Source organism: Oncorhynchus kisutch, linkage group LG14 (assembly GCF_002021735.2).
Source record: "Oncorhynchus kisutch isolate 150728-3 linkage group LG14, Okis_V2, whole genome shotgun sequence".
In the NCBI taxonomy this organism is placed as follows: Eukaryota; Metazoa; Chordata; class Actinopteri; order Salmoniformes; family Salmonidae; genus Oncorhynchus; species Oncorhynchus kisutch.
Window position 1 is genome coordinate 29,555,397 of NC_034187.2, and position 12,493 is coordinate 29,567,889.

The following is a 12,493-nucleotide window of genomic DNA, read 5'->3' on the forward strand; positions in this document are numbered from 1 at the left end:
TAGAGAGAGTAGTGCCATTCCCTAGGATGGACAATGCATCTACTCATACGCATAAATCCATATTGGATATAGTGGTATTTGTTTATCAGATCAGTGTTTGGCGGTCCTCAAGCTGAAGCGAGGCTAGCTAAGGACAGTATATACATAGGCATCTGTACCCTGCAGCAGTGGATTTTCTCTGTGACTTTTAGAAGGTGTCGATGCCTGCTTTCCTCCTCCACCCACCTGATCCATTCAGGATACATAATGGCTCTGTTGCTTTGTAAAATCCCCCCTAACGGATGGTGTGTTTCAGTCTATCTTAATATACCTGTTATTACACTTTACAATTCATAACAATTCATTATTGTGTGTGTGTGTGTGCCTGTGTGTGTTTGTGTGTGTAGAGGAGGCCGACATCTGGATGCTGGACGGTGATGATGCCATCTCCCAGACCCAGAACTCCCTGAACCCCGCCTCCCGTCCTGACCACCTGGACATCCTCAGGATCACGCCCCCAGAAGATGACATCATCGGAGATACCCCCTACTATCCTGGACTGGAGTGCACGGTGAGAGCAGCAATACATCATACTTATGTCATGAATCATGTGACCTGACCAGGAAAAAACTGGCCAAATTGCAAATAGGGCCTAGAGTATTCCCTGGTCAGGTCACATGGTCAGGAACAACTCTGGTCAGGTCACATGGTCAGGAACAAATCTGGGCCCTATTTGATACTCTATGAAGGCAACTACACATTAAAAGTAGTTATCATTACATATCCACTCTCAGAGCAGTGTAGCATGACATTGCTGTTACCTCATGGCTCCTCATGGCTCCTCATGGCTCTGTTACAAAGCTCTCCCTCGCCCTCCATTTGGTAAATCCGACCACAACTCTATCCTCCTGATTCCTGTTTACAAGAAAAATTAAAGCAAGAAGCACCAGTGACTCGGTCTATAAACAAAAGTGGTCAGATGAAGAAGAGGCTAAACTACAGGACTGTTTTGCTATCACAGACTGGAACATGTTCCGGGATTCTTCCGATGGCATTGAGGAGTACACCACATCAGTCACTGGCTTTATCAATAAGTGCATTGAGGACGTTGTCCCCACAGTGACTGTACGTACATACCCCAACGAGAAGCCATGGATTACAGGCAACATTCGGACAGAGATAAAGGGTAGAGCTGCTGCATTCAAGGTGCGGGACTCAAACCCGGAAGCTTACAAGAAATCCTGATATGCCCTGCGACAAACCATCAAAGTAACAAAGCGTCAATACAGGTCTAAAATTGATCCATACTACACCGGCTCCGACGCTCGTCTTGTGTGGCAGGGCTTGCAAACTATTACAGACTACAAAGGGAAGCACAGCTGCGAGCTGCCCAGTGACACGAGCCTACCAGATGAGCTAAATCACTTCTATGCTCGCTTCGAGGCAAGCAACACTGAGGCATGCATGAGAGCATCAGCTGTTCCGGATGACTGTGTGATCACGCTCTCCATAGCTGATGTGAGGAAGACCTTTAAACAAGTCAACATACACAAGACTTCGGGGCCAGACGGATTACCAGGACGTGTGCTCCGGGCATGTGTTGACCAACTGGCAGGTGTCTTCACTGACATTTTCAACATGTCCCTGATTGAGTCTGTAATACCAACATGTTTCAAGCAGAACACCATAGTCACTGTGCCCAAGAACACAAAGGCAACCTGCCTAAATGACTACAGACCCGTAGCACTCACGTCCGTAGCCATGAAGTGCTTTGAAAGGTTGGTAATGGCTCACATCAACACCATTACCCCAGAAACCCTAGACCCACTCCAATTTGCATATCTCCCAAACAGATCCACAGATGATGCAATCTCTATTGCACTCCACACTGCCCTTTCCCACCTGGACAAAAGGAACACTTATGTGAGAATGCTATTCATTGACTACAGTTCAGCGTTCAACACGATAGTACCCTCAAAGCTCACCACTAAGCTAAGGATCCTGGGACTAAACACCTCCCTCTGCAACTGGATCCTGGACTTCCTGACGGGCCACCCCCAGGTGGTGAGGGTAGGTAGCAACACATCTGCCACGCTGATCCTCAACACTGGAGCTCCACGGGGGTGCATGCTCAGTCCCCTCCTGTACTCCCTGTTCACCCACGACTGCATGGCCAGGCACGACTCCAACACCATCATTATGTTTGCAGACGACACAACAGTGGTAGGCCTGATTACAGACATCGACGAGACAGCCTATAGGGAGGGGGTCAGAGACCTGGCGGTGTGGTGCCGTAATAACAACCTATCCCTCAACGTAGCCAAGACTAAGGAGATGATTGTGGACTACAGGAAAAGGAGGACCGAGCACGTCCCCATTCTCATCGTCAGGGCTGTAGTGGAGCAGGTTGAGAGCTTCATGTTCCTCGGTGTCCACATCAACAACAAACTAGAATGCTCCAAACAAACCAAGACACTCGTGAAGAGGGCACGACAAAGCCTATTCCCTCTCAGGTAACTAAAGGTTCTACAGCTGCAACATCGGGAACATCCTGACTGGTTGCATCAATGCCTGGTACGGCAATTACTCGGCCTCTAACCGCACGGCACTACAGAGAGTCGTGCGTACGGCCCAGTACACCAGGCGGTGTCAGAGGAAGGCCCAAAAAATTGTCAAAGACCCCAGCCACCCCAGTCATAGACTGTTCTCTCTACTACCGCATGGCAAGCGGTACCGGAGTGCCAAGTCTAGGACAAAAGAACCCAACCCCTCCCAACCCCTCTTTTTACACTGCTGCTACTCTCTGTTTATCACTTTAACTATACATTCATTTACATACTACCTCAATTGGGCCGACCAACCAGTGCTCCCGTACATTGGCTAACTGGGCTATCTGCATTGTGTCCCTCCACCCGCCACCCGCCACCCACCACCCGCCAACCCCTCTTTTACGCTACTGCTACTCTCTGTTCATCATATATGCATAGTCACTTTAAAATATCTACATGTACATGCTACCTCAATCAGGCTGACTAACCGGTGTCTGTATGATCAGATGAATTGCAATTAATTGCAATTAATTGCCATGAAAATGAACTGAATCCCCCCAAAACGCATTTCCACTGCATTTTAGCCCAGCCACAAAAGGACCAGCTGACATCATGTCTGTGATTCCCTCATTAACAGGTGTGAGTGTTGACCAGGACAAGGCTGGAGATCACTCTGTCATGCTGATTGAGTTCGAATAACAGACTGGAAGCTTCAAAAGTAGGGCGCTTGGAAGCATTGTTCTTCCTCTGTCAAACAGGGTTACCTGCAAGGAAACACGTGCCGTCATCACGTTGCTTTGCACAAAAAGGGCTTCACAGGCAAGGATATTTCTGCCAGTAAAATTGCACCTAAATCAACCATTTATCGGATCATTAAGAACTTCAAGAAGAGCGGTTCAATTGTTGTGAAGAAGGCTTCAGGGCGCCCAAAAAAGTCCAGCAAGCGCCAGGACCGTCCCCTAAAGTTGATTCAGCTGCGGGATTGGGGCACCACCAGTACAGAGCTTGCTCAGGAATGGCAGCAGGCAGGTGTGAGTGCATCTGCACGCACAGTGAGGCAAAGACTTTTGGAGGATGACCTGGTGTCAAGAAGGGCAGCAAAGAAGCCACTTCTCTTCAGGAAAAACATCAGGGACAGACTGATATTCTGCAAAAGATACAAGGATTGGACTGCTGAGGACTGGGGTAGAGTCATTTTCTCTGATGAATCACCTTTCCGATTGTTTGTGGCATCCGGAAAAAAGCTTGTCCAGAGAAGACAAGGTGAGCGCTACCATCCGTCATGTGTCATGCCAACAGTAAAGCATCCTGAGACCATTCATGTGTGGGGTTGCTTCTCAGTCAAGGGAGTGGGCTCACTCACAATTTTGTCTAAGAACACAGCCATGAATAAAGAATGGTACCAACACATCATCCGAGAGCAACTTCCCCCAACCATCCATGAACAGTTTGGTAACGAACAAGGCCTTTTCCAGCATGATGGAGCACCTTGCTCGGGGAAAGTGGCTCGGGGAGCAAAACATCAATATTTTGGGTCCATGGCCAGGAAACTCCCCAGACCTTAATCCCACTGAGAATTTGTGGTCAATCCTCAAGAGGCGGGTAGACAAACAAAAACCCACAAATTCTGACAAACTCCAAGCATTGATTATGCAAGAATGGGCTGCCATCAGTCAGGATGTGGCACAGAAGTTAATTGACAGCATGCCAGGGCGTATTGCAGAGGTCTTGAAAAAGAAGGGTCAACACGTCATGTAATTGTCAATAATAGCCTTTGACACTTATGAAATGCTTGTAATTATACATCAGTATTCCATAGTAACATTTGACAAAAATATCTAAAGATAACTTTGTGGAAATTAATATTTGTGTCATTCTCAAAACTTTTGGCCACGACTGTAGAACCCTCTGTGGTAATCAAATCAAATCAAATCAAATGTATTTATATGGCCCTTCTTACATCAGCTGATATCTCAAAGTGCTATACAGCCTCAAACCCCAAACAGCAAGCAATGCAGGTGTAGAAGCACGGTAAGGGTTCTACATGGAAGCCAAAATAGTTCTACCTGTACACAAAAGGGTTCTACCTGGAAACAAAAAGGGTTCATTAATGAGTTATCCTATGGGGGCAGCCCTAGATAGCACATGCTTTCTAAGGGTGTAGTGCCCAGTTGTCAAGTCACTGTAAACCATATTAGAGCGGATTGATTGTGTCATGCACAGTATTTAGCTCCCTTTCTCTTAGTGAGTAGAGCTAAGAAGCTCAACTATGTGTTTGCTACAGGCCAGGGCACCTGACTTGTGTGGGTCTGCCAAACACGCTAACACACATATAAAACCTACTGTTGGTACAGTGTGTCTCAAGGTGTTTTCACTCTGTACTGAAACCAAACATATGGATTCTTCAGAGCTTGCCAAACATCTCTACAGCTGAGCGAGAGATCCCACAAACAAATTCTACATATTTAATCTACCCAAACACCAGATGTTTGGCACAGGCAGGGTAGTATTGTCACGTTTCAATATTTTACCTAGGATGGTACATCAACTGTTAACATGGTGACCCAGTATCTAGTCATCCAATTAAACCAGATTGATTTACCACCACCTCTCACCTGCCAGCACATCTATTATTTTGGGTAAAGTGTCAAGAGAAGGTCATATAAATTATAACAACTAAACAATTACTGTGCCTGTCTGTCAAGATTCCATCATGCTGTTTGACTAAGCTAAGCAACAATAGATTGTTTTGTGTGGTTGACAGACAGACAGAGTAGCATAGCTGTGTTATCAACAGCCACTCCTCGATCTCTGTTGCAGCCATCATATCATAACAAAAGTCATCCCTGTTGTGTTTTTCCTCTAGTGGTAGACTGTCTCAGCATAAAGATACCGACAATCTGTGGTGTGGCCTAAGCTGTCATTGTAGTCATGGACTCCATTGGGGTGACTTGTTTTTCAAGTCATTGTGATCAGTGTGGGGTTTGTAAAAGGACCCTCCTCTAACTGTCTGTCATTGTGACTCAGCTCCTCTCAGCCCACAGTACAGCGTAAATCCAGCTGAGACCTGGCTATGCGGTTAGCTGATATATTTACACTGAGTAAATGAAAAGCCAATGCTATTACATAATGGGCCAGGGCTCAGGACGCCTCGCTCCAGGCTTGACTGAGAGCCTCTGACTGACAATCTGTGGATTTATTTTAATCCCAGTTAGAGACATTATGTTTAAATACAATAGTATTTTCTAATACATTATACATATGATTATTTAATATCTAATAGATTATTAATGATTACAGGTATGTATTATTAATGTCAAACATTTTGTCTTTGAACTCAAACCTCATGTCTGGTTTGGTATGGGGCTCTAAATCACCTTGACAACAATTTGTCATTCTTAATCTGTGTCTGAAGGAATGCAGTAGGAGTGAACTTTGGCTGCTAAGGCCAAATATGGCCTTACTAGGGCTTTGAGTTCCGTCTGAAAGCTCAATGAACAAGTAGCCCTAATTTCACTAAGTACTTTTGTGCTCTGGCCTATGTGCTCTGTTTTGTGCTAAGATCTGTCAAGTGCACATTGTGTTCATATAAAGGGGGCATGGTGCTTGAAAGATTTTTGAACCCATCGTATTTGAAGCAGCAGGCTTTGTAGACTACAGACAGAGTACAATGTTACTTGTCTGTGTAAACTTCCTATAAACTCACTGTACTAGAAAACGAATGTGTGTATATGTATGTGTTCAGTTTATGATTTAGTGTGAAGACAACCTTAATCTTTTCTAATTACATTCACACTCTGAGATGAGGGAATCAAAACCTATTTTCCTCTCAGCAAACTGTAGCAGTGTTAGCCCCTTGACGTTAGCAAGGCTACTGACGACACAAAATTGCAGTGCTGGAGTGGTGTTCAGGGCTGAGCAGCAGCAGCAGCAGTTCCAGACTGACTGATCCCCACAGCTGAAGCATTAATAGTATAGAGAGCACTGTCAGCTGTAACACTGGGCTGGACCTCCTCCACCGTCCACCTAACCAACCAGGAGATTAGCTAGCTAACTAGCTAGCAGCCCCACTCTGTTTAAAATACACTAAGAAAGGATAGTGCTAAGCAACAGAGAGCTCCAGCTACCTGTCACTGATATTTTGCGGAAGTAAGATGGACTAATCAGACACCTGTTCTGCTTGCCGCCACAGATCCCTCCGAGTCAGGGCAGGGGAGGGAGGGGGGGAGGCGGGGCCAGACCGGGTAGACCAGTGAGGCACATTTTCAAGGCACATTTTCAACCATTTCCAACCTGGAGGCTTTTCTCAGGAACACAGAGCTCTCCTGTACACATACAGACACAGGGAAAGAGGGGAAAGAACCACGCCAGGAGGGCAACTCAGACAGTTGCTCTGAATCAGGTCTCTCTACCTACACATAGAGGGGAAATGGAACCTTCCAGACCACCCTGAAATAACTTTTAAAACGGGTTCTAATGTTTTCCTGAGAAACTGAAAATGAGTTGCTCCTGGATTCCCAGGGAGATTATTCCAGGACATGCTTCCTGCCTCTGAACAGTTTGACTTGACCGGGAAAGTCATTGGAATTTCACTCGGCTTTACATCACTAGAAGTGACATTTAACGTACAGTGGAGTCGAGGCTGTTTGTGATTGGAGATAGTGATCTATATGCAACACAGCAGGGTCTTGTGTTGCCATACAGGATTACAGGAGAGCAGGGGTTATACCTGGAGCCCTCCTGGAGAGGTTAAGAAGAGCTAGGGGATTTGTCCTCACAAAGGCCTTTTTGTTCACTGAAACCAGTAGAAGTGGAACACAAATTGGCAGGTCGAGGTTCCTCTTGGTGTAGAGATGAGCCTTTTGTGACACCCTGAATGGACACATTGTGCTCGGGTAGCCTCTACCTGCTGGCTAGGAGTTCACTGGTCTAAGTACATGCTACATGACAGTTAAGGGTTCTGTGAAAATGGACAGTGTAAGTAATAGCTCTAACGGTCAGGGGAAGCAGCAATCCAGTTCATTCCGCAGTAAGATCTCCACTATGTTTACACGTGGGGACAAGCCTGAGCCTCAGAGGCTGGCGGGAGAGACTGCGGTGCTGACGGCTTTCAGGACCCTGTCTGATGAAGATAACTATCTCACAGGGGTTCATGATCAAAGTGCTCTGGATGTTATCAGTGACGACAGACTTCGAGTGGGGGGAGATGTGAGGGGTAGGCGTGAGGTTCTTCATAATGGAGAGGCCATCTTCCTTGATACGGAGGACAGGATGGAATCATGGGAGAATGAGTCCAGTAGGAAGAGTAGCTCGGTGACCTCTCCTCCTAACCCAGGCCAAGTGTCTGTGTCCATGGCCGACCCAGATCTGGTCCAGGTCACTAGGGTGGAGATCTGTAGCGACACAGTAATGGAAGATGAGGAGGGGATCAGCAGCCTCAGCCAATCAGACAAGCATGACACCCCTGGAATGTCCCTCCCACCTGACGATGACCAGTGGACAGTGAACGATAATAACATTGGTCAGCTGCCACCCGCTGGCCCAGTGAGAGGTGCCATTGATACAGACTTAGAGCTGCCTGTGTTCAAGCCAGAAAGTCTTGTGGAAAGATCCCTCAAAGACACCTCTGTTCTGTTCTCTGGAAGGATTATGGGCAGATCTGACAGTGGGACAGATCTTGGTCTCTTCTCCTCTGTCTCCAAACCACAAGTGCCTGGAGACGGCTGCAGCACGTACCTATCCACTGATCCCAGGCCTGTGGAGGTGGGTGTGGATGCAGCAGCCATGGGTGCAGAGGGGTCCAGCCATCATCACCACAAAGTAGCCAAAGGCTACAGCATCAGCCAGGAGGTATTGGGCCTAACTGACGTGTGTGCTGGAAACCCTGCTGTGTCTTCACCTCTTAAACTGTCTTTGACCTCAGAACCCCAGACATCGGAGGCAGCAGCAGACAACACTGCCTTTCCGTCAGGACAGCCAGCGGACCAAGATACTGGACAGAGGAAGGAAATATTGTCGGAAAACACTGGAACTGAGGAGCATAGAGAGCATGCTCCCTGCTTCGACTCCCCTTCCGCCCTCTCTGATTCCAGGCCACCTGAAGCAGCAGAGCCATCTTCCCCCTGCCTGGAGGAGCAGCCTGACCCGCATGTCCCTGGAAAGTCCCCAGTTGACAGCCAGCCAAGTGCCATTCCTGTCTCTGTCTCGCCCAGGGACCAAGGCGACATGCCTGCCACTAGGAGGCCCGATACAGACCCGCCCTCCACCACATTGTCTCCCGCCAGGGGCACAGCCTCCTGCCAGGCCCCCTCCTTCGAAATTCCTGCCCTGTTCAGCAGGCTGCGGGTTCTGAAGAAGGGGGCTGTGGGGGAGGAGAGGGAGACAGTGTCTGAGATCAAACAGAGAGACACTGACCTGGCCCTGCTGAGCCTGAAGAAGAGCATCAACAAAATCAAGAACCTCCCTGAGCAGATCACCTCCAGTAGCAGCACCCCCAAGAAACTTCCAGAGCCCAAACCTGTGTCTGAGACCAAGAGTAATCTCTTAGGGCAGATCAGCCAGCTACTCAACCTAGATGGGACCAAGGCCGAGGACAAGCCAGACCCAGACAGGGACCCGGAGAGGAGGGAGGAGGGGGTGACAGACAAGGGTCCAGAGCACATCCCCATCACCCCACCAGCAGACAGCAGGAAAGCTTCACACACAACACTTGACACCTTCAAGAGGTCCAAACCTGCTAAAAAGGATACAGAAGAGCCTGTGGATTTAGAGGCTGTCAAGGAAAATAACAGAAGTGAAAAGGAGCTGCTGAAATCCATCTGTGAGAGAACGTCCAAGTCTCCTAGCAGCAGTGAGCAAAAAGGTCCAGCAGAGTCTAACGTATGTACTGTTTGTGTCTAACTCAAGGCTGTATTCCGTATGTATGTTGTATTTTAGAGATCGCTATTCATCCTCTTTTTTTTCTCAGATCACCAAGGTTTTGACATTTATGAATGTAAAGCGATGTTGTGTTTTCTTGGGCATATGCAATGCAGACAGGACTAAACCAATATGTTTGTAACTTTAAAGTAATATTATCTCATAGGGTATTAACTTTGGGGATAGTCTTGATTTGAGATGATCTCATATCTTATCACGTGTTGACTTCTCAGTCAGATTGGGCACCGACTGTACTGTAAGCCTTGGAGAGTGTGTACAGTTTCTATGTATGTTCTGTGTTAACTGAGGTATCATCTGCTGTCTTTCCTCCCAGTCTGAGGTCACCTCCCCTGCAGACAGTGAGGACCGGACTCCCGGGCGGCTCCAAGCCATCTGGCCCCCGCCCAAGCCCAAGGATGAGGAGGAGAAGGTGGGGCTCAGGTACACCGAGGCAGGTAAGGACCTGTGCCATCCTGGAGCTTTCCACTTACTCTACACCTCTTCTGTAATATCATACAATCTCTTATTGAGAAACACCTGTATGCTGTTATCTGCCTTAGCTACGTTTCACAAGATAAGATAATCTACTGATCATGAGTGCCTCCACCCTGTTTTATCCAGGGCAGGTGCTCTCCTTACTTAACCTGACTGGTTAATCTAATTGAGAGGTGATACAAACAAGTAGTGCAGCCCTGCTGGTGTCTGTACAGCCAGCTAAGCCCAGTTACAGGGTGTAAGAAAACCCTTTAAATCCTTTTAAAGCAGGAACTCACTGTAACCTTTCCTCCACGGTAATGCTGCTTGCTGTATGTTTAGATGACTGCTCTCTCTCTCTCTCTCTCTCTCTCTCTCTCTCTCTCTCTCTCTCTCTCTCTCTCTCTCTCACACTATCTCTCTCTCTCACACTCTCTCTCTGTCTCTCTCTCTGTCTCTCTCTCTCGCTGAAGATGAATACTCACACAAATAGGGTAAAGGCACACATGACTCTAAATAGGCTGATCCAACTACGTTACAGGGAGATGCTCATTTCTCTTAATGTCTTAGATGCAGAGACATTGTGCAGCCTAGAACCTGCTGTACTGTAGCAGAGACATTATGTGGCAGGTATATCAGGCCATCTCACTGCTCATGGAGTTTGGAAGGCTGAGCAAAGGTTCAAGCTGATAGGTAGCTAGATAAAAACAACAAAGAGCATGTTTATGTGTGTGTGCACATCCATTTACTGTAGACACACACCCATGCTGTTCCACACAGCACACACACCATTTACCATGAGCCGTAAGCCTACCATTGACTCTTGTGCTTTTACTCTATCAGAATACTAGCCTTGAAACTGCAGAATTATTGGTTTGTTCTCACAAATTGCTTGAATACTTTAACCACCAGACATTATACTGTAATATCCCCTTTACAGCAGATTGTTTAGCTCTAATAGCTTTACCGCTGAGGTATCTAACGTGTTCATACTTTCAGAAGCTATTTATATGGTTCCCTGCAGAATTAGCTGACAAAAAACATATGTTTATGTGGTTGTCGAATGTCGAAGACATTCTTATTCTCACATACTCTGGCCATATATACGTGATATTACTGTAGTTTACTGTGAGATGATGAGGCAAAGTAAATAAAGGAGTCTTTGAAAATGCAGTATCCTTTACAGTAACAGGAAGGACATTGAAAACAGATTGGTTTAGTTTCCTAAATAAGCTCTTTTAATGGCATACAGTGCATTCAGAAAGTATTCAGACCCCTTGACTTGTTCCACATTTTGTTAAGTTACAGCCTTATTCTAAAATATATTAAATAGTTTTTTCCCGTCATCAATCTACAAACGCTACCCCATAATGACAAAGCAAAAACAGGTTTGTAGAATTATTTTCAAATCTATTAAAACTAAAAAACTAAAATATCACATTTACATAAGTATTCAGACCCTTTACTCAGTACTTTGTTGAAGCACCTTTGGCAGTGATCACAGCCTTGAGTCTTCTTGGGTATGACGCTACAAGCTTGGTACACCTGTATTTGGGGACTTTCTCCCATTCTTCTCTGCCAAAGGTGCTTCCTGTATTTGGGGACTTTCTCCCATTCTTCTTCTCTTCTCTCTTTTTTCCCTTCCAGAGCACCAGGCTGCCCTCTTGCAGCTGAAGAGAGAATGCAAAGAGGAGTTGGAGAAATTACATGTAAGTTATCCTCTTTGTTTTAAACAGTTCACTATATATCATTCTTACTGATTTCAGTGCTGGGGTTTGTTTCAACCAAATGCAGTTGCCTCACCATGTCCTACTATTCGCATGTAATAACAAAGTAACTAATACTTAATGAACCCAGGACACTGCAGTTTTCTTCAGTGACACTAGATGTCACCAATCAGCCACAGAAGCAAAGCCAACTATTGTCTTTAGTGACTGGACTTTCCAGGCTTGATGTCTGAGAATGTCTCAATGGCCCAATGTGTGGGTACACACCTCTCTTCACCACCATAGGAAATGGACAGCCTTGCATTTCTATCTAAATATATTATTGGCCTTAAATGGGTCTGGTGTCTCCTTTGACTCCATCAAATGGTCATATCAACCAAAGCATCTCATGAATTGGCTCACACTTTTGTGGCATAACACTGTTGTCAGGCACAAGGTTTTATATTGACAGCACAACAATGATATAAATGTGTTTGAAGGATAGTCCTCAAATACAGTAGGACTCATCCTGTCTTAAATGTGACATCCCAGTCACATTTGATATGAGGTCATCATTGAGAGAGGAAGCTGTGATGTCATGATGTGTTCCAGATGTGAAGCTCCTGGCAGTTCCTCATATGACATAAGATCACAGTTTACAACATGGATGCACCCAAAGATCTCATTTACTGACCTGTCTCTTTCCAACGGGAAATGTCTCCATTATTTCTTGTAAGATCTAGTATATAGTTCACCCTCTAAACTCAGCAGATTCTGCTCTTTTGCTGAAGCACCATAATGCATTGTTTGTTCAACTGAGCCACCCGTGCCAAGGTGATGCAATTGAAAGCAGTATTTGAAATAGTT

General features: G+C 46.1%; 1 protein-coding gene across 3 annotated transcripts in view; it reads left to right on the forward strand.

The window, feature by feature from the left end:
- The window catches only part of LOC109904018 (formin), a 109,159-nt gene that overhangs the window by 12,064 nt on the left and 84,602 nt on the right, over positions 1-12,493 (forward strand). For 2 of the 3 annotated variants that reach the window (XM_031788212.1, XM_031788213.1), the window contains exons 1-3: positions 6,827-9,407; positions 9,781-9,901; positions 11,568-11,629. In XM_031788212.1, the coding sequence (XP_031644072.1) occupies positions 7,473-9,407; positions 9,781-9,901; positions 11,568-11,629 (2,118 nt within the window). In that variant the 5' untranslated portion in view covers positions 6,827-7,472. Of the gene's footprint in view, positions 1-386; positions 551-6,826; positions 9,408-9,780; positions 9,902-11,567; positions 11,630-12,493 lie in introns of those variants that run through there. The other variant, XM_020501080.2, reaches the window with a different exon arrangement.